General features: G+C 40.1%; 1 protein-coding gene across 2 annotated transcripts in view; it reads left to right on the forward strand.

The window, feature by feature from the left end:
- Positions 1 to 257: 257 nt before the first annotated feature.
- BBS2 (Bardet-Biedl syndrome 2) overlaps positions 258 to 27825 on the forward strand; it is a 30911-nt gene continuing 3343 nt past the window's right edge. The window contains exons 1-15 of one of the 2 annotated variants that reach the window (XM_077898368.1): positions 258 to 524; positions 5187 to 5414; positions 10274 to 10399; positions 10661 to 10723; positions 11474 to 11551; positions 14263 to 14367; positions 14637 to 14723; positions 17574 to 17709; positions 17951 to 18090; positions 19148 to 19310; positions 19398 to 19569; positions 20005 to 20134; positions 21243 to 21374; positions 21855 to 21992; positions 23079 to 23191. In XM_077898368.1, coding sequence (XP_077754494.1) covers positions 408 to 524; positions 5187 to 5414; positions 10274 to 10399; positions 10661 to 10723; positions 11474 to 11551; positions 14263 to 14367; positions 14637 to 14723; positions 17574 to 17709; positions 17951 to 18090; positions 19148 to 19310; positions 19398 to 19569; positions 20005 to 20134; positions 21243 to 21374; positions 21855 to 21992; positions 23079 to 23191 — 1928 coding nt within the window. In that variant the 5' untranslated portion in view covers positions 258 to 407. The remainder of the gene's footprint in view (positions 525 to 5186; positions 5415 to 10273; positions 10400 to 10660; positions 10724 to 11473; positions 11552 to 14262; positions 14368 to 14636; positions 14724 to 17573; positions 17710 to 17950; positions 18091 to 19147; positions 19311 to 19397; positions 19570 to 20004; positions 20135 to 21242; positions 21375 to 21854; positions 21993 to 23078; positions 23192 to 27825) is intronic. The other variant, XM_077898369.1, reaches the window with a different exon arrangement.

Here is a 27825-nt window from a genome sequence, read left to right on the forward strand (position 1 = left end):
CAGGGACGCTTGGGCGCTGCAGGGGCGCAGCTTGGGGGGGCGGCAGGAGGCCCCGAGGCCCCCGCTCCCTCGCGTTCGCGCAGCGCAACCCGCCGCGGCCCGTCCCCGCCCGAGGGAGGGAGGCGCCTCGGGGCTCGGCCGGCGCCGGGACGACCACGCAGCCGCGCACGGGGGGCGGAGCCTGCGCGGCCGGAGGACTGGCGCGGCGGCCGCGGAGAGCGGGGGCGGCGGGCGCGGAGAGCGGGGCGCGGAGAGCGGGGCGCGGAGAGCGGGGCGCGGAGAGCGGGGCGCGGAGAGCCGGGCGCCGGCCTCCTCCCTCCCGCGCCGGTCGCTCCGCGCCTGAAGCCGCTGGAGGCCGGTGCTCTGGCCCCGGAGCCCGCACCCTCCTGCCCTGAGCCGCCGCCGTCATGCTGCTGCCTGTGTTCACCCTGAAACTGCGCCACAAAATCAGCCCCCGCATGGTGGCCATAGGGCGCTACGACGGGACTCACCCGTGCCTGGCAGCCGCCACCCAAGCGGGCAAGGTAACCGCTCCCGCCGCACGGAGCCCGGGGCCGCCCGGGGCCCTCCGTCCCCGGGATCTCCGCGGGCCGCGCCCCACCCCCCACGCCGCGCCGCCCGGCCCCGCCCCCTCCCGGCCCGGCCCCTCCCGGCCCGGCCCGGCCCCGCCCCCTCCCGGCCCGGCCCCGCCCCTGCCCCTCCCGGCCCGGCCCCGCCCCCTCCCCCCCCCCCGCAAGCCACGGTTGCCGGGCAACCGGTGGGTCGTCTGTAGTTCTCCGTCCCGCGCAGAGGAACGAGGAATATTGGGGTCTCGCCTGAAGGGCCTTTCCGAGCAGTTGACTTTACTTGTCTTCAGGCACCTGGACAGCGTTGGAGCTCCTGTGCAATAGGGAGCTCAGGGAAGAAATGTCCCAGGAGGGAAGGGGCTTGGTCAGCTTTAGGAGGGGTAGCGAGCCCTAGGTTTGAGCCCGGGGTCTCTGCCTGTCACTCTGGAGCTCCTTCCACTATTTCATATTGCCTCTCAAGGAAAAAAAAAAAAAGGAGGAAAATGCAAAAACCCTTATATTAAATGATTCAGATTTCATTTGATGTTTATCCATGTACATTTACGTCTTTTCCTATAATTTATACACTAAGTACCTGTTAGGTGCTTACTATGTGCCAGGTGCTGGGCAAGGTGTAGGAATCACAGAGATGAAAAAGACATGGTCATTTAACATTCAGGAGACTTGCTGAATACTCCTTTGTGCTAGATGTTGGGGATTCAGAGATAATGCTGAAATCCCTGCTTTGACAAATCTTATAATCCAGCAGACGAGGCATATCTAGGCATTGTGTGCTGATGGAAGCATCACCAAGATACATGGAATACCGTGACACCAAGTGTAATAACTTTTGACAGGTACAAAGCTTCATTACACGAATTATCTCAGCATCCTTGCTACAGTGCCCAGGGCAGCAGCATAGCACAAGTGTGGTGATCCTGGCTCCAGTACCTACTAATTTCATGACCTTGGGCAAAGTACTTAATAATAGTATCTGCCACATTGGGTTTTTATGAGAACTAAGTAAATTAATACATATAAAGGGCTTGGCATATGGGAAATGGAAGCATATAAGTCGCTAGTTGTTAGTTGTTATTTTTTTGTTACTCCCATTCTACTGACTAGAATAACAGTTCAGAGAGGTAGGTTCAGGGTAATACTTGAGGTGGTTCACCTAGAAGGTGGTGGAAATGAAGGTAAAGTACCTGTTCTTGACTCAGGCTGGGTTTAATAAGCTAGTGTTTATAGAATGTTTTATAGCTTTCAAGATACTTCTACCCATGCTGTATGTTAGATGATATGCCTTGGGATACATAAGTAGAAAGTAATGAGTAGAGCCCCATAGCACAGGGCCTGGTATAAAATAATATTGGTTATTGTCAAGAGGTACTGCAGATGACAAAAAAAAATCATATTGGTTCTGTGGGTGCATAACAGCTAAAAAAAATGGGCTGAAAATGTCCTGTGGATATTGGCTCCACACCTTACTTGTTAAGGGCTTGCTACTACTGAGCACTGTTCTTAACTTTGTAGTTGTAAGGCTGAGACAAGTCTCACCCATTTGGAGTTTACATTTGAGAAGGGGAGCCAGACCCAAGGGGGGAGAAAAATAGATGTGTGTGTGTATAATTTTAATATATATTAAAGTATATTTGTAAATACATATAAATAACACATGGATAATGTCTCCCTAGGGGGAAAAATAGTAAGGGGATGAAAATGATGGGAGATGGCTATTTTAGATAGGGTGATCCATAGGCCTCTGATAAGATAACTGTAGATCAGAGATTTGAGGAAAAGGAGGACACAAGCCCTGCAGTTATGTGGGGTAGGTGCTCTCCAGGCAGAGGGATGAGCAAGTGCAAAGGCCTTGAGGTGGAAATATGCTTGGTGTGTTTCAGGAACATGAGCTGCTGGGGCTGGAATGGAATGAAGGAAGCAGTGAGGTAGCCAGGGGCCAGATCATATAGGGCCTGTAAGCCATATAAAGACCATTGTTTTCCAGTGATGCGGTTTGACTGATGTTTTAGATAAAGGGTAACTCGCTGGTACTGCAGCAGAGATGCAGGGAGGTGAGTGTAGGAGAAGCAGGAAGATTGGGCGGAGGTTTCTGTGGAAGCCCTTGAATGAGAACATGATCCAGAATGGAAGGAGGGACACTGAGTCTAGGTCTGTTTCTGGAGTTGGAAAAGTGATATAGAGAGAAAGTCCTGTGACCTGTGTAATTGGATTTTTGTTTAGAACTTTAAACAAATCTGGTAAGTTGTAACCTGATATTTTATATTGAGACTTTAAAAAATGGTAATATTCTGTGATCCAGGTAATACAGGAATATATTCTCCTTTAAAAATAATTAACAACAAAATAATAATAATTAAATATTCCAGGTAAGGCTAAAGCCCTCTTTGACCATTGGAGCCCAGGTCTCTAGAAATAGGATTTTGTCATTTTAAGTGGGATTCTGTTGAGAACGTGAACCTTGACTTACTGGCATCTGGTCTCTGAGCCTGAGCAAGGATTTTATTTGTTTTGAGCAAGGATATTTCTTGCATGATGAATGTTACTGATTTCCTCTGACGACATTTTTCTTCTCATCATGGGCTTGAGGGGACCGGTTGAAATTCTATTGTTAGCAGCTAGAACAAATGTTGCGTGAACTATAGCCAGTCCCTTCGGCTGAAGGCACGGGGAGTGATCCATTTGTTGCGTGACTGAACTTGGTTTTTTCCATGCCCGAGGGACAGGTAGGTCTCCTGGAGACTCAGAGAACAGCATGAAGGGAAAGAGGGAGAAGTCTGCTCCTGGGAGTCTTGCTGCTCTTGGTCACAAACCCCAAACTTTTTCCATTCCAATAGCAGCGAATATGAAGTCCGTAAGTGATTTCCACTCCTGTTTTCCCTCAGCCTAATTACTGGAAGACTCCAAAAGAATTCTTTTGTTCTGAACAGTTAATAAAAGGAAGTAAGGCACGGTGGCTAGAGTGTAGGGTCTGGAACCAGACACCAGGCATCAGGTCTTAGCCCTGTCACTCATTAGTCACCAGACCTTGGGAAAGGGCCTTGACCCTTCTGACCTCATCTGTAAACCAGGGCTTGTTGTGAGAATCAAATGTAGTAATGTTTAGAAAGCATGTTGTTAAACTATTGCACAAATGAGGCCGTTAACACGATATTCCATAGCTATGTACCTTTTCTGTATATTTCTAATCAATTCCTTTGAAAATTATTTGTTGTTGAATAGGCAGGTAATAAAACTAATCCTCTTTGGATTTTTATTGAAGGGATGAAATACTTATTTAAAATTCGTGAATTTTAAAACTGCAAGAGGCTTAAGGGGTCTCTAGTGCGGTGCTTCCCACCCTTTTTTTCTTCATGTTGTCATCTTGGAGCTTTTTTTAGATAGTGAAGATTTCCCTAATGAAATTTTAATTCCATTGATAGACTGCATGTCTGTTTTTGTACTGTGCCCTTTTGGAGGGCTACAAGCCATTTTATTTATTTTATTTTATTTTATTTTATTTTATTTTATTTTATTTTATTTTATTTTATTTTATTTTATTTTATAATTTATTTATTACAAGCCATCTTATTTATTTTACTTTTTATTTTTAAAAAAGATTTATTTATTTATTTATTTATTTATTTATTTATTTATGAGAGAGAGAGAGAGAGAGAGAGAGAGAGGAGAGACACAGGAGGAATGAGAAGCAGGCTCCATGCCAGGAGCCCGACGGGGGACCCGATCCCCGGACTCCAGGATCGTGCCCTGGGCCAAAGGCAGGCGCCAAACCGCTGAGCCACCCAGGGATCCCCATACAAGCCATTTTAATATCTAACATCCTCCTACCTCACAAAGATACCAGTCTGGTGTAATTCTGTCTACAGTAGTTGAAACTGCAAAATTAATTGACTTTGGACTAATTATTTAATTCTGTCTTACTAGTATAGACCATGAAACCGTGAAAAACTTTGATCGCGTGACTCAGTTTAAGTTTGTAAAACAGATCTACAAACTACCGGACTTTAAAACTATCAGTTTTAACCCTTAAAACAACCAGTTTTTTTTTTTTTTTAAGTTTCATTTATTTCAGTAAGCTCTACACCCAACGTGGGGCTCGAATTTACAACCCCTAGATCAAGAGTCACATGCTCTTTCAAATGAGCCAGCCAGGTGCCCCTAAAACAACCAGTTTTAAGGGTTGGGAAGTAAATGTATTAGGTGCTTGGATGAAAGATGCTAAAGGAAATGTTTATTACTGTATGTTACATCATCTTCTTAGTACGTAGTAATCACATCGTAGCTGGTAGCGCTTCCCAAAGGTTGATCGAGAAGAGGCTAGTTTGTAAGAGGGCTTTGACATTCTGCTGGTGGGTAGTATATAAGCTGCCCTGGTGAGCAACAACTACATGTTGTTCATTACCTCGTTCTTGAGAAGACTAAGAACCACTGGGTTTCCACAATTCATAGTGATTGAAAGCTAGCATACACAGAACTGTGTAAGAGTTTCAAGTTTTGTAGGTGATTAAAGTGACCTCTTGTTAGTGTTGATATCTGTTAATACCTCAAGTCTTTTAAAAAAATATATGTTAATTTTACATTTTTGGTATTTTTAGGGGATGTAACTAACTGTTTCTGTTTTAGGTTTTTATTCATAATCCTCATACCCGGAGCCAGCATTTCAGTGCCTCCAGGGTCTTCCAGAGCCCCCTGGAATCTGATGTTTCACTTCTCAACATTAACCAGGCAGTCAGCTGCCTGACTGCAGGAGTACTGAACCCTGAACTCGGCTATGATGCTCTTTTAGTGGGGACTCAGACTAACCTTCTGGCTTATGATGTCTACAATAACTCAGATTTATTCTACAGAGAGGCAAGTATGCCCCTTTATAACTGTAGCATTTCCATTACTCACTAATGTCCATTGGTATTTTATGCTTGAAAGAGATCAGACATTTATTTTGGTTTGCTTATTGTATGGCTCTTGTAATGTAAACAACACAGATATTTTTCCATTTGCATCTGCATTCTGCTTGACACTTACTTGTTTTATGATGGTTGGTAACCACTTGGTGCCACTCCAGCTTGTCTCCCATGAGGTACATGGGATACCATGGTACTCTGATACCACTAACTGTCAAGATCTGTTGAGAATTCAGCCAAGAGCCAGGAAATAGATCTCCTGGTAGCTTTGCATTAAAGTTTAGTGTAGTAGTTTATAGGAGAAGCAATTACTGTGCTCTGCTGTCTGCAGGCTACTGCAGCTTTTTACCCAAGTTATTCATACTCATTATGAAAAAGATAGGGAAGCAAAAACAGAAAAAAATACTCATAATTTCTCCATCTAGGGCAGCCTGGGTGTCTCAGCGGTTTAGCGACGCCTTGGGCCCAGGGCGTGATCCTGGAGACTCAGGATCAAGTCCCACGTTGGGCTCCCTGCATGGAGCCTGCTTCTCCCTCTGCCTATCTCTCTCTCTCTCTCTGTCTCTCATAAATAAATAAATAAAATCTTAAAAAAATTTTCTCCATCTAGAAATAACTTTTTTTTAAAGATTTTATTTATTTATTTATTTGACAGCACAAGCAGGGGGAGCAGCAGGCAGAGGGAAAGGGAGATGCAGGCTCCCCCCTGAGCAGGGAGCCCAATGTGGGGCTTGATCCCAGGACCCTGGGATCATGACCTGAGCCAAAGGCAGATGCCCAACTGACTGAGCCACCCAGGCACCCCGAGAAATAACACAACTCTTAAATTGATTTTTACTAAGTGAAAGTTTTTTACAAAATGGGATCATATTATATACATGTAGCCTTTTTCCCCTACAACTTATATTACTATAATATGTTAACATATATTAAGATATAATTCACGTATCATACAATTCACCCATTTAAAGGATACAATCTAGTTTTAGTTTATTCAGGGACTTTTGTAGCTATACCACAATCAGTTTTTTTTAATTTTTAAAAAAGATTTATTTAGAGAGAGAGAGAGAGAGAGAGGAAGAGGAGCAGCAGAGGGAGAGGGACAAGCAGATTCTGCACTGAGTCTGGAGCCCAAGGCGAGACTTGATTTCATGATGTGAACCTAAATCAAGAGTCGGACACTCAACTGACTGAGCCCGCCCAGGTGCCTCTCACCACAATCAATTTTAGAATATTTTTATTATCCCTAAAAGAAACCTAGTCCCCCTTAGTAGTCAATCCACATTCTCCCCCAACCAGTCTTACTTGCAACCACTGATACTTTCTATCTCTGTAGATTTGCTTACTCTGGACATTTTACATAAACGAAGTCATAGAATATATGGTCTTTTGACTGGTTTCTTTTTCTTAGAATAATATTTTCAAGGTTGATCCATGTTGTAGCATATATCAGCACTTCATTTTTTTTTTTTTTTTGGCTGAAGAATTTTCCATTGTATAGACATACCATATTTTCTTTATCCACTCATCAGTTAATGGACATATGTGTTGTTTCCACTCCCTGGCCCTTATATGCAGGTTTTTTTGTTCAGTACCATATTGTGAATATCTTTATATGAAATTACTGTATATCCATGCATCATTCTTACTGGTTCTATTTATGTTGTTTCCATAGTTTTTATATTATAGTTGATATAGTTGATACTTTGATAAGCATATATCTTTGCCAGTTTCTCTGATTATTTCCTAAGGATAAGTTCCCAGAAATGCAATTACTTCTTTTTTTCCCTTGGTATTCTTTAATTGAGATAAAATGTACTTACAGTGAAACACATAAGCCTTACAGGTACTTTTCAGTGAGTTTTCATCCCTGCAAATGACATGCCCTATAAAAATATAGAGTATTTCCATCAGTTCAGAAAAATTTGTTGTGCCCCATTCCAATCATTTCCTATATCTCCTAGACACTCACTGTTCCGATTTTTTCACCTTAGCTTAGCTTTCCCTGTTCTTGAACTTCATACAAATGGAATCCTCCAGAATGCAATCCTTGGTATTTGGCTTCTTCCTCTGAGCATATCTGAGAGAGCCATCCATGTTGTTGCATAGAGCAGCAGTTCTTCTTTGTTGCTGAGTAGTATTCCATTGTGTGATTATGCCACAATTTGTTTATCTATTCTTCTGATCATAGACCTGTGGGATAGACATATTGGGTTCTTTCCAGTTTGGAGCAATTAATAAAATTGCTATAAATATTTTTGTACTAGTCTTTTTGTGGGCATATGATTTAATTGATCTTGGGTATACTTAGGAATGGTTATACTATTTCATACCTCTCACCCATAATGTGTGAGAGAGTTCCAGTGGCTCCATACTCTGTCAACAATTGGTAATGCCAGTCTTTTCAATTTTAGCCATTTTAAGGTATGAAGTGGTATCTCATTGTAGCTTCATTTTGCATTTCCCTCATGACCAGTGATGTAAAACACCTTTTCTTGTGCTTAGTTTCCACTTATGTGCCTTCTTTTGTGAAGTGACTAGGTCTTTTGCCTGTTTTTTATTAGTAGTTCTTATGTATTGATTTGTAGATTTTCTTTGAATATACTGGGTACAGGCGCCCGTGGGTGGCTCAGTCAGTTAAGCATCTGACTCCTGATTTTGGCTCAGGTTATGACCTCATTGTCATGAGATTGAGCCCCACATTGGGCTCTGCACTCAATGTGGAGTCTACTTGAGATTCTCTCTCTCTGCCTCTCCTCCTGCTTGTGCTAGCTCTCTCTATAATAAATACATTTTAAAAATGAATATATGGGGTATAAACTCTTATTTATATATGTATATGTAAAACAATATTTACAATATACATAACAAATAATGTATATAACAAATATCTTCTCCCAGTATGTGGCTCATTCCAATAAGTAGGCATCTTTTGATGAGCAAAAGTTTTTGATTTTGTGGAAGTCTAGCTGTTCATTTTTTTTCTTTAATAGTTAGTGATCTTTGTGTTGTTCTGAGAAGTCTTTGACTATTTCAGGATCACAGAGATACTCCTTTGTTTTTATGAGAGACTGAAATTGAGTGTAGTATGTGTATGTGTGTATATGTACTTAGAGAGAGAAAGATTGATTGGTTTATTTTAAGGAATTGGTTTATGCAGCTGTGGAGCCTGGTAAGTCCAAAATTTGCAGGTTAGGCATCTTCCAGGGAAGAGATGATGTTGAAACTTGAGTCCAGAGACAGTCTGGTCGCAGGATCCTTCCTTGGGGTATGTCAGTCTTTTTTTCTATTAAGGCCTTCAACTGATTGGATGAGACCTACCCACATTATAGAGGGCAGTCTTCTTTACCCAGAGTCTGCTGATTTAAATGTTAATCTCGATTCCATTAAAAAAAAAAAAATGCCTTCACAGAAACACCTAGAATAATATTTGATTCAATATCTGGGTACCATGGCCTATCCACATATGGTTGATACATAAAATTAATGATTTCAAGAATGTAGCTCTGCAATTAAAAACTTTTTTAAACGAGATTTTTGATAGGTTTTAGTAAATTGCTCTTTACAAAAACTACTATTTTCCACTTTCCCTGCGGAATAGGAGAGTGCCTGTTTTATCACACTCTAACGAACAGGGATTTTATTATTTTTCATCTTTCTGATCTGAAAAATGAAAAATGACATATTGTGAGAATGAAGATTTTCATGTTTGTTGTTGATTTGTATTTCTTGTGAATTTCCTGTTCTATTAAAAATCTTTTTGGCTTGGATGTTTATCCTTTTCTTATTTGTTTTCTATTACCTGTTTTATTTTATTAACAAAACAATTAGCTATGTATCTTAGATATTGTAGGTATTTTTTCCAGTTTATTGCTTACCTTTTAACTTTATCTTTTTATTGGCCATTTAGCAGTTTTGATTTCTAAATCTATTCTTTTTTTTTAATTTTTTTTTATTTATTTATGATAGAGAGAGAGAGAGAGAGAGAGAGGGAGGCAGAGACATAGGCAGAGGGAGAAGCAGGCTCCATGCACCGGGAGCCCGACGTGGGATTCGATCCCGGGTCTCCAGGATCGCGCCCTGGGCCAAAGGCAGGCGCTAAACCGCTGCGCCACCCAGGGATCCCCAGTTTTGATTTCTAATGAATTTTTCTGTCCTTTATAGCCAATCTTTTATTTTTTATGGTTTTCCTACATGAAGATTATATAAACAAGGACTGTTTTCCTGTATAATAAATAATTGGTATTTTCAAAGATGTCCTTGAGTTTTCTAAAAATAAGTTAAATTATGCTTATATACTTTATTCAAGAAGTCTGGGGTACTTATTAATTCTGGATGGTGGGTATTAGGTATTTGTTTTATTATTCTTTATACTTCTCTGTAACTTTACAATGAAAAAGACTAAGAGAACTAGGTAATAAGTATCAAAAAGGTCTCCATCCAACATGGTTAAAATGGATTACGAAAGCTTGGATGTTAAAAATGCGTAAGTTTGATTCTGCCAAGAATTTGGCCTCTAGAACATGTAGAGAGCCTTGGATTTTGTAGCAGTTTATTTTAGTGGATTACTGTGAGAGGCCAGGGGCCTGAGTTGATCCTGGGTCTCTGCTCTTCCCTGTGGAAGCACATATAGGCCATGATGACTGTCTTCAATGCATGGCCCTGGCCTGCCTCTCAAGAGACCATGTGGCTTCTCTCAGATGATGACAGAGAGATTTGAGTATCCAAATACAAATAAGGATATAGGTTATATCCACTGTGCCTTTGCATCACTGTATCTGAGTTTTTATGTCTTTTTTTCCCCCTTAGGTTGCTGATGGGGCCAATGCAATTGTGCTGGGAACACTGGGGGACATCTCCTCTCCTCTTGCCATTATTGGTGGAAATTGTGCTCTGCAGGGTTTTGATCATGAAGGAAATGATCTCTTTTGGACGGTATGAAGAGCAAAGCATTCTTTTAATCCTCTTAAACATTTTTACTTTTAAAGTTCTTTATGCTTTGTTTTTGACCATCGACTGTAATGAATAAGAAAAATGAAATAGAACCGTATTTCTAATTCTGTACATTAAAAAAAAAGAATTTTTGTAATTAGAATAATACCCATTGGTGGTTTGTATAATCCTCTTTCATGTAGCTAAAGTATTTGATTAAGTGAAAAAAGATGGCATATTAATGAGTTTTGGTTTTATTTTCAGGTTACTGGAGATAATGTTCATTCCTTGGCCTTATGTGACTTTGACGGTGATGGTAAGAAAGAGGTGTGTGGAGGAGGAGATACTTATCTTGTGTGTTCAGCTGAATAATTTTCCCATGACAATGAGATTAGTGTTAAGAGAAGTGTTAGCTTTTCGCAGCCGATTTTGGTACCTTCTTACCTAAATGACAAGCTAACTGGTCTCATTTGTCTTTCTCTTCTTTTGAATAATAAATTACGTGTGTTTGTCTAATATCAAGATCAAGGCCATGATGTTTCAAAGACACAGGACAGGGAGAGGGGGCAGGACAGTTGATGGGGCAACAGCCATATTCCCAATCTTACAACTTGCTTCTGATGCTTTAAAACCATATTATAAGTAGTTTTCAGTTGTGGCTAGCATTCAGGAATCTAAGTTTTAGAGAGTGACCTTTGTTGGTTACTCTAGAAATTAACCTCTTGAGCAGCTGGCAGCATGCTGTGTTGGGCACTGACTTACCTGTGTCTTGTCCGTGGCTGCTGCTCTCTGGCATTTGAAACAGCTTCCATCTGCAGGCAGAGGAAGGCACTGAGCCAGGGAAGCATTTTCAGCAGCTTGATGGGAAAACATATTCTGGCAGGATGTGCAGCCCACATGGAGGGCTGAAATCTGTAATGGACCAATAGGTGGAATGTTCCTGAGAATCAGATTACAGGGAACTCTCTGGCTAGCAGTAGCCCCATAGAAAGTATCATGCCGTTCTTCATTTGATTTATGGAAATTGTGCTGTGTTCACTTGTTGAACTAAAGATGCATCATCCTTTTTCCTTTCAGCTTCTCGTCGGATCAGAGGATTTTGATATCCGAGTTTTTAAAGAAGATGAGATTGTGGCAGAAATGACAGAAACAGAGGTAAGAAATGCCACATCAGAGTCATGGTAACTTTGGGCAAGATCGATTAGCACAGTGGAATGTCACATCAGATGAGAGTACTGGGCTCTCTTCCCTCAACCCAGACAGTTTTGGGGTAAAAACTGTGGGAATTAAACAGAACTGCACATTACAGAGAAAGACACACTTAAAGATGTGCACCAAGATATGTTTTGAGAGTTGGGGGAGGTGGTGGTGGTGGCAGAGGGAAAAAAAGGTATATTTTGAACAGACTGATTAAATAGAGAAAAACTATGGAGTACATAAAGGCCTTTCTTTTAGTGAGTTAATCCATATAGATGATAATAATAACACTAATAATGGCAACCATTTATTATGCACTTAATATATGCCAAATACTGTTCCAAGTGCTTTATATGAACTAACTCATTTGATCCTGCAACAGCCCTATTAGGAAGGTATTATTCCTATTTTACCAACGAGGAAACTGGTATTAAGTTCCTTTGTTAAATTACTGATACACGGTCATGGCCATGCAGTGGTGTGGTCAGGATTTGAACTCTCCCTTGTCCGCCTCCTCCTCATCATGTATTAAATGGGATTGAATGAGTACACAAACAAGGTTTTTATAACTTTTCCTCTCCAAATTAAATACTTCTTGGGCACATTCCTGTCGATGAACTTAAAATCAGATGTTGGAGGACTTGGCTGGTTTCTCCGTGGTTAGCATTACTCATGTAGTAGAATCTAGAAGAGTTTAAACTTCATTTGCCTACAGATTGCCTTCATCCATTGTAGTTTTGGCATTCTTAGGATATTTATTTGCTGCTGGTTCTCCAGGATTGGGCAGGATGGAAACAGAAAAATGAATTAGGATATTCTGAAAGAAGAAAGGAGAAGAACATAAGGGAACAGTGGCTTGTGAACATTAGAAAGAGACAGCAGAGAACAACAGAAGGGAGTCTGAGCGATCAGAATGCTGGGATCCTGCTAAATTTGTTCAGGTTGTGTCTGAGAGTTCAGGTCAGAAAGCTTGAGGGCACTGGCCTCAGTACCTGCCTTAGCCACTTGTCATTACTCCTGGCCACTTCCAGAAGCTGTCTAGGAAAGTCAGGCTTCTGTCCCACTAACTACAAAGAAAGACCAAAATGTAAAACCTGCATATTGATATACAAAGTGTTATTCTTGATTTAGCTCATCTACCTTTATCCTATAGCGAGGAGCATAGATTTTTACTTAGTTCTACTACACTTTTTACGTATTCACAGTTATTGTAATTGTAAACTAATAGTTGTAGGTAGAGGAAAATTAATGACCCTAATGAAGGCTTAGGGGTTCTGTTTAAGTGTATGTGCTTAACATGTGATTTTTTTGGAGAGTCCTTAGCTTTCATTAGGTTCTTATAGGTATTTGCTATTCCCTCCTTCCCCCTCTTCAAAAAAAAAAAAAAAAAAACCAACTTGAATCACTATAAATTCAAATTTATAGTAAATCTTTTCCTACTTAGTGAGAATCATTCAGATTTTGTTGGATTTCTGTTTATTGCCAATACTAGATGTGAGGAGACTGCATTCTTCAAAACACCTTTTTCCTACATCCTAGAAAAGGACAAGAGACTATGACATAGGGCCAGGGACTTGAGCAGACTCTGGTCCACAAAAGAGAACCTAGTGAATGAATTAATGAAGGACTGAGGGACCAACAGAATCCAGGACTAAGTGTATGAAAATCGGAACTTTTTAAAACTGTTCATTTCGGAGCCATTTTTCTGTCCTTTGGTTTGATTTTGCTCCTAGCTCAAATCTCGTTTCGCAGATCAGCATAATGATAATCCATTTGGCAGATGAACAGTACCGAGTATTGCCAAAAGAATGCCTTGAGCTAAATAATTCTAGAGTCCTACACAGCACTTTGCATTCAGAGTTAAGTGAAGTGGGTGGTTTTGTAGAAAAGCTGTAGGTGTAGAGGAAATTATATAACTATTCTCTGCTTTATACAATTTATTTCTTAATATCTCTTGTATTCATGCCAGAATTAGAAAGTAGATCTGCAGGAGCATAGATATCATTAAACTTTGGCTTTAACTTTAAATAAGGGATAGTTTTGTTCAGGATCTAACTAAAATTTTACCCCTTTAAAGGTGTTAAATCCTTAAACAGTCCTGTAAATATTTCTGTAGGATTTACACATTCTGTATATTGTTACATATATATACAGAGCCATGTGCTTGGGTTTGCACTTCTTAAAGGATTATATTTTTTCCTAAAAAACACCTTTCATCTCTAGCAGACAATAAATTATGTTACAGAGAGAAAAACATGCACATAAAAGATACTCACTTGCGGGTTTTGCAAGTCTTTAAAATTTAGACCATAGGATATTAAAACATTTTGAGTTAGTGTTCATAACAGCATCTGTTATACATTTTCTGTATCTTGCATACTCAATTTATATCATCCTCAATTGCTCAATTTTATTGTTTTTTTAAATGATTTGCTGAAATTTGCCACATGAGCTTGATCCAAAACAGCAAACTTTGTAAGTTTATTTAATTCTGATTACCCAACTCTGAAATAGATGACATGGATCATACAGAAGAGGAATACATTCCCCTCTAACAGATTTAAGTCTAATTTTAACACACTTGGTAGCACAACATGCAATTTTATAAAGCCATACTTTGCATGGAATTGAACCTTAGTGGGAAGATGTATCTTTGTTATTTCCTGCAGATAATCACCTCTCTTTGCCCCATGTATGGCAGTAGATTTGGTTATGCCCTTTCCAATGGCACAGTTGGAGTTTATGACAAAACAGCCCGATACTGGAGAATTAAAGTGAGTATAATTCAGCTTCCAATATTCAGGGATTTTAATGGTTGTTGAAAGACTTCTTGGGCAGCCTATGTGGCTCAGCAGTTTAGCGCTGCCTTTGGCCCAGGGCCTAATCCTGGAGACCCGGGATCTAGTCCCATGTCAGGCTCCCTCCATGGAGACTGCTTCTCCCTCTGCCTGTGTCTCAGCCTCTCTCTCTGTGTTTCTCATGAATAAATAAATAAAATCTTAAAAAAAAGACTTCTGGACTAATTATTGAAATTCTTTTTCAGTCCAAAAATCATGCCATGAGCATTCATGCTTTTGACCTTAATTCTGATGGAGTGTGTGAACTGATAACTGGTTGGTCCAATGGGAAGGTAAGTTTCAGGTATAATTCAGAGGACTAGTTGTTTGAGGCATATTGGCTGCATGACTCAGAACCAGTAACATGAGAATATAACCTTGTCGTCCTTGGCTGTGCTTTCAAAGTTAACTTCATAATCTTTGCAACACTACAAGTTAGTGAGTCTCTTTTTGGTCTTAAAAGCCCATTGGGAGAAAATTTGGGAGAAGATCTTTCTAAGTCTCTTGCTTGAAGAAATGAGAATGCATTTAATCAGGTTGATCATAGGCGTAGGACAGTAAGAAAGGAATTTTAGTAAGCACGTAATGAGCTGTTTGTATAGCTCTTCTCTAATAAATCTTTAAGACTGTCTGAAAACTTAGAATTAATGGGAAGAATCATGTTATCATAGTTTTCCCAGCTATAAAATTTGAAATGAAATCTTTTTGCTTTCTTTCCTTTTTTAAGTTCAGAATTTTCTGCAGACTTCTGGCAAGTCAGGATTGTCTTGTTAGAAACTGCCTAAGTAGCTGCCAGATCTCCATGGGTACCATTTGCCCTAGCTTCCTTATGTGACAGTGCTGAATTGCCTGAAGAAGATCAGATAATTTCTGCCCTTGTATGTATGGCAGTAGATTTGGTTATGCGCATATGTCTATATGTCACATCTATATGTCCCATTCTTCTTTGATTTTTCTTTGTTTTTGGCTAGGACCTTGTAACCTTCCTTTGGTGTTGTGTGAAGAACAGGTTCTACAAAAATGTTGTGTTGGTTCCTGATTCTTTACCTGGTTTTGTCTTTGGCATGGGCTATAAAAATGATAAGGGAAGACTGGGGCACCTGGGTGGCTTGGTCAGTTAAGCATCTGCCTCTTGATGTCAGCTCAGGTCATGATCTTGGGATCATGGGATCGAGCCTCACATCTGGCCTCTGTGCTTAGTGGGGAGTCTGCTTGAGATTCTCTCTCTCCCTCTGCCCCTCCTACCATGCAGTCTTTGTCTCGCAAATAAATAAATAAATATTTTTAAAAAATAAAAAATAATTATAAGGGAAGTCTGTGTTCTTTAGTAAGAAACTTGGAAATTATAAAATGGACCATATTCTGGGGGGAATATAAACACAAATTATAAATATAAATTAAATTATTATGAGTGATTCAAGAATTAGAAACTACTAGACTTGAGAAGTTATCAAAAATCACCTTCAAAAAAAAGTTGCCTTCAAATATGACTGTGGACCTAGATGTTTTTAGAGTTAAATGCTTTCAAAATTTTAAGGAATTTCTATTATATAATCTTCCAGAACATAAAAAGAGATAAGAAAGAAAATTAACACTGTTCATTATATAAGGAGAAAAACTGATAATTACATTTAACAGAAATAGCATATAAAAGGGAAAATATACAGATCCAGCATGTGATTATAGGTGTAGAAATACTAAATGAATGCAAACAACCGATTAACTTTGCATTTAGTAGGTCCTTTGTTGAGTTGGAGGGCCATTCTCTCCTCCAGGGCAAAACATCCACGCTGGATAAAGCAAAAGAGCAGAATATCCCTAGAAATACAAATATTCATTTGTAGCCTTGCTTCTTAGTAAATGAAACTCTCTTATTTGCAGAAGCAAGGTCAGTTCAGTCTGAGAGGATTTATTTTTTTTAAAGTAGTCTCTGCAGTCAGCATGGGGCTTGAACTCGTGACCATGAGATCAAGAGTTGCATGTTCTACCAAAGAACCAGCCAGTTGACCTGAGAGTAGTATTAATGTGCTAAGGGCTTTGGTAAATCCAGGCCACTCATTACTTCACAAACTTGAGCATCGATGATTATCAGGCTTTTATGTGTTGTTGTTATTAAGAGCGTGGATACTTGGATGTGAATTCTGCAGACAGAGGTAGGAGCCAGTAGTAGGCTGTGATCTAAATGACTTTATTTTTGTTGTTGTTGTTGCAAAGTTTTGCCCTTGAACAGACAAAAATACTGAATGGCACTGGCTACTGAAATGATTGCCCTACCGGATTTTCTATAGCTACCCTTTTATTGATAACACCTATTCTTGCTTGAAACTGAAGTCATTTTAAGCACTTATTCTTCATTGTTGTTTTTCAGATGCATTTGTTTCATTTATTTCTCTTTGCCTTTCTTGGGAAGAGGAGGCTCCGTGAGGATAGGGGGGCCCTCTGCAGTATCTAAGTAGTTTTTACATGGAAGAGTGACTCTTAAATGAGATTATTATACAAGATGATATGATGGAAAGTTGAGCTAACTTGGTGTTTTTCACACTTTAAATGTAAATATATTTTATACACATATATGATAAAGATAAAGCTTTTATATAGAACCAACATTTCCTGTGCACATCTATATGTCAGGCTCTGTTCGAAGTGCTTTAATGTATTAACTTTTTAGGCCTCATTCTGGCCCTATGGGATGTAGTTATTTTCCTCACGTTCTTGTTCTTGACCTCCCAGATCGGGAGATCAAGCATGGAATGGTTAAGAGATATTCCCATGATCCCACAGATAGTAAGTGGCAGAGCTGGAATATGAACCCAGATAGTTTGGACTCGCCCTATGCTATATATATAAGAACTGGAAACCCATTTCTCCAAATGAAATGTTATGTAAAGGTCAATGTGTAAAACAGCCTTTATTTATAAAGAAGAAAGTATAGCTGGTTGTGGCCCCTTATGGTCCCCTTGGCCCCAGGGTTCATAGCTGTCTCAGCTGTCTCCTGAGAAGCCATGGGGCTCCATGGAACACTCTTGAAAACTGCTAGACTAGCTGACCTTTAAAGCTGATTTTGACTTTAAAATCTTGTGGGTATTTTCCTTTTTAAACTACAGCATAAGCTATTTTTCAAGTTCTTATTTTTTTTTTTTTAGGTTGATGCTCGAAGTGACCGAACTGGGGAGGTCATCTTTAAAGACAACTTTTCTTCTGCAATTGCTGGTGTGCTAGAGGGAGATTACCGGATGGATGGTCACCCACAGCTGATCTGCTGCTCAGTGGATGGGGAAAGTAAATTGGGACAGGAAAAATCCTTGTAAAGTTAGATTTTCAATTTGATTGGGTCAGAACACCAGGCAGTTCCACTATGAAGTGTTTGTATGGATATCCTCTCATCCTAATAAATTCACCTAGATGGGAGGATGAGAACTTAAGGTTTTGACTTTTAAGAACAGACAGTTGATGATTAAAAGGAGACGTGGCTATGCTGATGTATTCTTCAATCTGGTGAGGGTTTTCTCCTTTTGTTCAGTCCGGGGCTACCTGCCTGGCACAGCCGAGATGAGAGGGAACCTCATGGACACCAGCGTAGAACAGGACCTGATCCGAGAGCTGAGTCAGAAAAAACAGAATCTGTTGCTAGAACTCCGTAACTATGAGGAAAATGCCAAGGTAGGTCCTCATGTGGGAGGGGAAATGCAGTCTGGAAAGGTGGGAACTGCAAGTGTGAAGAGGACTAGGTGTCAGCATCTACACAGCAGGACCCTCTCATACCCACTGGTGGAAGTTGGGATTGCTTCGGCCTTTTTGCCAGAGTCAGAGGTGAGAGGGCATGTGTTCTTTAACCTGGAAATCCCGCCTCCATGCAGCTGGACTATAGAAGTATTTGCATAAGTGTCCAGAGACGTTTATGGCAGCACTATTTAAAAAAAATTTTTTTTTTAAGATTTTATTTATTCATTCATGAGAGAGAGAGAGGGAGAAGCAGGCTCCCTACTGGGAGCCGGATGTGGAACTCGATCCAGGACTCCAGGACCACACCCCGGGCCCGAAGGCAGGCGCTCAGGCGCTGAGCCACCCAGGCGTTCCAGGGCAGCACTATTTGTAGCAGTGAATGGTTGGAAGCAACTGAAATGTTGATCCATAGGAGGGAGTGTGCTGGGGGATATTAAGCAGCTCAGGAGAATGAGGTATGTGTACTTGGACTAAGATGGAAGGATATCTGTGGCCTTACTGAGCGAAAGAATGCAAGAACAATACGTATAGAATATCTCTTACCTTTTCCAAAAACAAATAACATCAGAGTTGACAACCACAATACCTCTGTGTGTGCGTGTGTGTTTGTGTGTGTGTGTGTGTGTGTGTGTGTACCAGGCTGGCTGGAGGATGAACCAAGAGGTGGGACTTTGATTTGTCTTGTCATGGGTAATTATATTTGAATTTATTATACTAAGTGCATTAATTTTGCTATTTTAAAAGAATACCACCAAAAAAACTATAAAAGGCATGTTGGGGTACAGTGGACCCTAACCACAGAAAGGGACAGGATATTTTTTTTCTTTGGGAAGAGGTCAGATAGAAAAAGAGTGATAATGAAGTGAATGAAGTGAGTCTTCTGAATTCTAAAGAATCAGATTAATATCATGATTGAGAGTCAGTCTTTTGAAGCCAAATGGCCATATCATTTAGAATTGACATTAGTTCACTGCTTTGGTGACTGAGCTGGAAGTGGGAGGATGTTTTGCAGGCTGAATCGAGCAGTCCAGTGAATGAGGCTGATGGGTCTCGGGGCATCATCCCAGCCAATACCAAGCTCCACACCGCCCTCTCGGTCAATCTGGGACATGAGACCCAGGCTGCTCATGCAGAATTGTGTATTTCCACCTCTAATGGTAAGAAATTATTTATAGCTGGGATCTGTGGACACATGTGCCATCTTGGACTGGTTCTTGAACTGCCATTTTGTCTTTTCTCTGCAGACACCATCATCCGAGCAGTACTGATTTTTGCTGAGGGAATTTTTCTAGGTGAAAGCCACGTGGTACACCCCAGCATTCACAACCTTTCCAGCTCCATCTGCATCCCGATTACACCTCCCAAAGATGTCCCTGTGGATCTGCACTTGAAAACCTTCGTGGGTTACAGAAGCAGGTGACCCTTTGCAAGGCACAGTTCATGTCTAGCCAGCATTTAGAGGAGAGCCAATGAGTAGATATTCTATTGTGCCATGGATTTTGGCAGGCCAAAGGAGCCATTTGCTGGTTCTACCCACCCAGGCAAGATTTCCCATGACCTTTACTTCCCTAATTGGAAATTTTTTCAAAAATAAAAAAAGGGCATTTTAAGCCCTTGGTGCACGTATGTGTATGTATAAGACTCATGTTATCTCTGATCCCAAGCCCATTACTGTAGTACTTAACCCTCAAGTTTTTTTTTTTTTTTTTCCCTTCAACGAAACCCCCTAAACAACTGGGTCACAACTCAGTGACCCAGTTGTGATTTTGTAGTTCTTTTCTGGGCCTTGCATTTTGAAATAATATTCCATGCAATCCATTTCTTTTCTTGTGTTCCTCTGGTTGACCATAGCACCCAGTTTCACGTATTTGAACTGACAAGACAGCTCCCCCGCTTCTCCATGTATGCACTGACCAGCCCTGACCCTGCCAGAGAGCCCCTCAGCTATGTCAACTTTGTCATTGCAGAACGTGCACAGAGGGTGAGTGTCTGGCTTTTCTCTTTCAGTATTTTTGCACTTTAGAATCCTTTGGATGTTCTTTCATAGAAGGGGGAAATGACATGAATGAGTTAATTATGTAATTATGACATGAAAGTGGCAGGTAGTTTGGCGTTGGCTTTTAATTTGTGACAAAAATACTGCTAAAATATCTTCTCTCACTTTGAAAACGTACATGCCTTATTTACTTGAGCAATCCTTGGTTACAGGTAAATTCTTGCTGGCTTCTAATTCCTCTCTTTCATTTGTCATGGTCTTGGTGTACTTGTCTTGACCCAGTGTTCCAAGAGGAACCTGCTTCAAAATGGAAAGAGTGTGGGAGTTGGAGCTGGGAACATTTTGGGTTCAGATGCTACCTTAACTAATTAAATTCTTAGTGATTTCTTAGCGCTGTCAGCCCCCACCAATCCAGGCCTCAATTCCCTTTATCAGTAAGGGAGGAGAGTCCCACCTCACCGGCCCCTGCAGATTACAAACTTGGTGTGACAGTGTCTTATATAGTGTAAAGGACTAACACACGTGGCCTTTAACCTTGGCTGGACTTCAGAAATCTCAGGGAGGCTTTTTTAGCCCCATAGATTCTCCTGTAGATGCTTATGTAGAACCTGTGCTGCTACCCATGTAGCATTATTGTCATGAATATTAAAACTTACTTTCTACTTTTTGCATGTGGGTATATCTCTGTGTTTGTCTCTCATGCGTGTGCATGTGTACTTCATTTAAATTTTGCTTCAAGGATGGAATGGGATAGTTTTAAGCAGACTACATTGTCCAGGATATCACTACAGAAAAGCTACTGAATAAATAGACTTGACATCATACCTGAAGCATTTCTACATTCCATATAAGATTATGTCTATATTGAAAATGCTCTGAAGTCATGGCATGCTGTGGGGCCAGGCATTATGAATGTTGCTTAAGATCATGTATGGGGTGGGAAAAAGGAATGTGATTAGTGTGTTCTTGGGGGGATGGGGTGTGAAAAAAATTCTTTGGTTTTTTTTTATAAAGCAATAAATCTAGAAAGAAGGATAATTCTTAAGAATGTACTTTAAAAATAGAAGTTCATTTCACCCTATTCATTTTTAAGGTTGTTATATGGCTCAACCAGAACTTCCTGTTACCAGAAGACACTAACATTCAAAATGCTCCGTTTCAAGTGTGTTTCACATCCTTACGGAATGGTGGCCAGCTGTATATAAAGATAAAACTTAGTGGAGAGGTAACGTTTACTGTCACGGGCATAGATTTCTTATGGAATATTTACCATTCAGGGCAAAGAGGGGTGGCACCAATCTCATGGTTGTAAAACTGTGTGTTTCAGCATAGTCTGTTCATGTTAATTGTTTTAGACACTGGGGTGTCATCTAGAATGGTGGTCCATCCTTCCTTTCAGCCCTTCCTTGTGTAACTTGGGAAGGAATGGGGGTACAGAGGTGAACAAAAACATTTTCAATATTTAAATGATTTTCTTGTTTAGTTTACAAGGCCGGATGATTGATCTTTTAGCCTACTGCTAGAATCGTAAGGCACATGGTTTGTAATTTCCTCCAGGGCTAACCCCTATCTTATTTACCACCACATATACATTTAGGTTCAATAAATGTGTTGAATATGGAGAAATTCCGGGACTGTTTCAGCTGGGTTTGTCTTTAATATCTGAGGATGCTAAACTCGTCTCTTTTGTTTTCCCCTTGGATAGATCACTGTAAATACTGATGATATCGACTTGGCTGGTGATATCATCCAGTCGATGGCATCATTTTTTGCTATTGAAGACCTTCAAGTAGAAGCAGATTTCCCTGTCTACTTTGAGGAATTACGAAAGGTGCTAATTAAGGTGAGGGCACCCACTGGATGCATTTGTGAGAATGTGGTAGTGTCATAATACTTGAAATGTTTCTCTAAGTAGATGAACAATACCGCAAACATGTGTATGGTATATGACCGTCATATTTTAAAGAACTTTTGAAAATTGTTAAACTTCAACTAGTTTTATAGGGTTCTCTAGTTAAAGGATTTCTTTTATAAAAGTGAATGGTTTAGCTATAGACCACTCTGCTTTCTTTGTTTGGTTTAGGGGGATACTTTTTTTAAATTTTTATTTTTTAAACTTTATGTATTTATTCATGAGAGACAGAAAGAGAGAGGCAGAGACTTAGGCAGAGGGAGAAGCAGGCTCCCTGTGGGGAGTCTGATGCGGGACTTAATCCCAGGACCCTGGAATCACGATCTGAGCCAAAGGCATACATTCAACCACTGAGCCACCCAGGCATCCCGGATATTCTTTTTCTTTTTTAAGATTTTATTTATTTGACGGAGAGAGAGAGAGCATGAGCTGGGGGAGTGGCAGGCAGAGGGAGAGGGAGAAGTAGGCTCCCCGCAGAGCAAGGAGCCCAACGCAGGGCTCGATCCCAGGACCCTGAGATCATGACTTGAGCTGAAGACAGACACTTAACCGACTGAGCAACCCAGATGCCCCTAAGAAGATACGATACTTTAAAAAATATATGTCATATTAACCTTTTCCTTTGCTAGCCCTTCATCTTATCTGTTGCATTTACCTTGCTCTGTTGATTGAGTGCTTTCCAACAGCCCAAATTCAAAAGAAAAAAGAAAAATAAGGATCATAACTGGCCCTAAATTGTAACATTCTTACCCCAAATCTCTAAAATATTATGTGTGTTGCTAGGGCTGCCCAATGGTAAGACATGAAAAGATCCAGGTGGAATATCATCTTGAGTGTTGGAGGCAGCACAGGCTAATTATTTCACTGATGAGGTAAAACAATGAGGGATAGTCGAGATGGTACCGGTGAATAGGGAAAGAGAAGGGCCTCTGTATATGGCAGAGTGTTTTCTCAGTCTGACTAGTTTTCAAGAAGTCTGTGGGGTCTTTTTAATTCTTGAGTGTTCATCATCTTCAGGTGGATGAATATCATTCAGTGCATCAGAAGCTCAGTGCTGAGATGGCTGATAATTCTAACCTGATCCGAAGTTTGCTGGTCCGAGCTGAAGATGCTCGTCTGATGAGGGACATGTGAGTATCTGCTAGGCTAGGACAGGTACAGGGTAAAAATGTCAGCAACATGGAATATCAGTTCTCAGGTGCTACCGGTAGGAGTGTGAATTGGTACAGTGACTTTGGACAGTAACTTGGCATTATCACTGAAGGTTATGTGCATTCCCTAGGACCCAGAAATTCTACTGATTTATAACCTAGAGAGACTTGTCTTGGCATATGAACCAGGATATTTGTACAGGAATGTTCATCAGGCATTGTTCATAAGAATCCCAATGTGGAAACAGTCCAAACTAGCATCAGCAATATGATGGCTAAACTGTGATACAACTGCACGATGGAATATGACATGCAATGAGAATACGTCTGTCTCAGTGACATGTGACAACATGGACAAATCTTACAGGCATAAGGGAGATTGAAAGAAGTCTCAAAAGAATGTATATAAAATACTTCCCTTTATGTAGTTTGGAAACACAACACTAAAGTGTATCTCTTGGGAAGCATACATAGACGATGAAGATACAAGGAAATGCAGGGAAGTGATTATCATATGAGACAGTATTCTCTCTTAGGGGAAGAGGGACTGGGTTCAGAAAGACCCCATTGGGAAGCTTCGGGGATGTCGCAGTGTCCCATTTCTGGACTTGGTTTACAAACATTTGTTCTGTGAACTTTTCTGAATGTGTATTACATTTTACAATAAAAGTTAAAGATGTGCAGATCTAGCTTCTTGCCTAATTTATCTTGGCATGCAAAGGTACTGAAGTGGAGTTAGTACAATAGGTAACCAGAGGTAGATGAAGTTTATGTATATGCATTAGAGGCTAGAGTTGGCCTTGGAGTGCTGCTGTGCTTTTTCCTGAAAGGCCTGAGTCGTTGGCATATATATTAAGATGGTGTTGCTCAGAAGTAAGTGATTTTTGAAATGATCATATTGCTGAAAATTTCGAATATGTACAAAAGCAGATTAAGTAATACAGTGATTTCCTATATATCCACCACCTAGCTTCAGTAGTCATCACATCCTGGCCTATCTGGTCTCCTTGCTGTGCTCACCTTGTTCCTCTCCCAGGCACTGGGCTATTTGAAAGAAAATCCCAGACATCATATCCTCTTGGCCACAAATATTTCAGATAGTAAGCCTTTTAAAAACAATAACCACGTTATGACACTTAGGAAAATAATTTTTTTTAAAGATTTTATTTATTTATTCGTGAGAGACACACAGAGCGGCAGAGGCAGAGGGAGAAGCAGGCTTCATGCAGGGAGCCTGATGTGGGACTCGATCCTGGGTTTCCAGGATCAGGCCCTGGGCTGAAGGTGGCGCTAAACCGTCGAGCCACCTGGTGGCTCTTGGTGAGCCACCAAGAATGAGCCATTCTTGCTGCCCAAGAATTTCTTAATATCACAAAATAACCTAGTCATTATTTAATTTTCCCAGCTGTCTCATAAGTCTTCATGTTTTTTTTAAGTGAAGACCAAAGATTAAGTCTCTTGTAATCCACATGTTTGCTTGCTCTTTTCCCCAACCCATTTTGGATTTTGCTGATTCCATCTTTGTGGTCATGTTTACTAGTATTCTTTCATCCCCTGTATTTCTCTTAGAGTGATAGGTAGATGTAGAGGCCTGATCAGATTCAGGTTCAGTTTTTTCACAGGAAAACTTCTTAGTTGGTGCTGTGTACGTACTTCCACGAGGGAGCATGTGATGCCTGGTTGTCTCTTTCTGTTCTATTCTCAGTCATTAATGACCATTGCCTAGATCTATTATTTCTTTTGGAGTTTGCAAAAACAGTGATATTCTAATTGTTACTTTTTCTTCATTTTTTTTAAGTTTAAATACTTCTGTAAAGCATAATATTCCCTTATGAATTAATGATTATTTGGCTCCCTGAGGTATAGTTTGTAAGGAAAGACAGATTATTTATCAGCTTTATTTTTTAAAAATATTTTATTTATTTATTCATGAGAATACACAGAGAGGAGAGAGAGAGAGAGGCAGAGACACAGGCAGAAGGAGAAGCAGGCTCCATGCAGGGAGCCTGACGTGGAACTCGATCCCAGGTCTCCAGGATCATGCCCTGGGCTGAAGGCGGCGCTAAACTGCTGAGCCACCTGGGCTGCCCTATCAGCTTTAAAATAATGAGTTCAGGAGTACCTGAGTGGCTCAGTCGGTTGAACATCCAACTCTTGATCTGAGCTCAGGGTTTGTTTGTTTTTTAAGATTTTACTTATTTGAGAGAGAGAGATTGAAAGCTCACGAGCGCACAAGCAGCAGGGAGAGGCAGAGGGAGAGGGAGAAGCAGACTCCCTGTTGAGCTGGGAGCCCAACATGGGGCTTTGTCCCAGGACCCTGGGATGATGACCTGAGCTAAAGGTAGACACTTAATGAGTTGAACCACTCAGGTACCCCTGAGCTCAGGTTTTGGTCTCAGGGCTCAAGCCCCATGTTGGACTCATGCAGGGTATGGAGCCTACTTAAATAAAAGAAATATAGGTATAATAATAAAATAATGATTTGATTCTCTAGCATCCTCCATGTTGACCGGTGAGATTTTTAAATCCTTATAAACTCATGTATTTTATTTAACATATTTAATTAATGTGCTTCAATCCATTTCAGTTATTCTGTATGATGGCTAAATTGTCCTGTCTTTGGCCAGTGGGAACCTTTTCAGATTGTCTATAGCTACCTTTGGACGTAGCCAATATTCTATTAGGTCCTTGTCTTCTTGTACAAGACGTTTTAGGCTTATCTGGTACATTTGTTCTGAATCTGGAATCAGCCATTTCTCTAAGGAGCCTTGGTTTCTTTTTAGTGAGAAATGGTATTTAGAGATCATAGTCTGCACATTAGAAGTGTTCATTGTTGCTTGGTTGGTCACTGTTTCTAGGACTTTTCAATGGATAGAGCCAGGCTCTAATTTCAGATTTATGAATGCAGGCTCTTAGCTTTGATCTTAAAGGTGTAACTCTTCTTTTTCACATTGGAAATCATGGCTGTAACCAGTATCCATATGAGTATTTGCTAGAATAATACTAATATTACCTATCATCAATAGTATGGTTGAAAACAGTACAAAATTTTTTCTAGTTTTTTGTGTCTTTAGAGTATATTCCAGTGGGAATTTTTAGTCAATTTGTTGTATTTGAAGTAATACCCCTCTTTCTGGTTATGCCACAAATTTGATACATAGTTAGGCTCATTTGGTTCATTTTGCTTTTGGTCTTGCAAGAACTGACATTTTTTCCTTTTTGGTTTAATTTTATTACACATTTATTAAAACTTTTATGTGGTTCCAAAGTCACCTCTATAAATCAATGTGCAGCAAAGTCTCACTTCTAATTCCTGTCACCTCCATCCTGTTCCCTCAGTTTCACTGTACATAACCAGTCAAAATTTGAAAACACACACACACACACACACACACACACACACACACACACACACTCACATTCACATCTCTGCCCTCACTAGATAAATCATAGCATGTTACTCTTCTCCATCTGGCTTTTTACACTTAAAAATATGGTGATCACTCCATAGTCATGTACAGAGATACTTCTCGTTGTTTTTACAGTTGTCCAGTACTCATTCTCTGGATGTTTATTCAGTCAATTCCTTACATTTGGGTTGGTCTTTTGCTGTTACAGAGAATGCTGCAACCATAGCTTTGTTATATAATCTTTTCATACTTTGCTGAGGTATCTTTGGGAAAAAGTCCTGAGATGGAATTGCCAGAGTAAATGAGACTTACATCTAGAATTTTGCAAGATATGCCAAATTCTCCTCTGTAGGTGTGATACCATTTTGCATTCTCCTCAGTAATATATGAGAGTGCCTGTTTCTCTTTCGCCTTGCCAATGGAGTATGGTGGCATACTCTTAAGATATTTACCAACTCAATGGCTGAGAAATGGTTTCATTGTAGTTTTCATTTTCATTTGTTTTATTGTGAGCAGTGTTGAGCATCTTTTCATTATTTTAAGGGCCACTTGTATTTGTTTCTTTCTATTTATTTTGCATGTATTAATCCCTTGTGATGAGATGTAATATTTTTTCAGTTTGTTATTTGTATTCGTCCTTTGCTTAGATTTTTAAAAATTTATTTAAAAATATTTTAAATATTTAAAAATTTTTAAAATTATTTTTTTAACAGCTCTTTAAAGTTTTTATGTGGTCAAATGGGTCACTAACTAAACTTCTACTCTGAGGTTGGAGAATAAATCACCTATTTCTTTTGCTTTTAGTACTTGTATGTTTTCCTTTTTTACATTTACTCCTTTGCAGTTGGAATTTATCCTGGTTGGCATAACAGTGATAAATTCAGTTTCTCTTTTCCTGGGCATTTTAATACTATTACTTTAGAAGTCCATTTTCCCACTGATTTGATTTGAGATGCTTCCCTTTACCATGTATCATATTTCCATAGGCTCTTAGGTCTATTTCTGGATTTCCTGTCCTGTTCTATTGGTCTGTCTTGTCTCTTTATTTGACAGTACCATTCCTTTCTGTATTGAAGCTTTGTGTGTTTCCTGCTATGGCCAGCTGCCCCTCCTCCCAGTCTTCCTTGTCATGGTTTTCCTGGCCACTTACGTTCACTTTTCCAGTGAACTTTCTCATCAGTTGTTTTAGGCTCCAGAAAAAAA

This window comes from Canis aureus, chromosome 5, assembly GCF_053574225.1.
Source record: "Canis aureus isolate CA01 chromosome 5, VMU_Caureus_v.1.0, whole genome shotgun sequence".
NCBI lineage: Eukaryota > Metazoa > Chordata > Mammalia > Carnivora > Canidae > Canis > Canis aureus.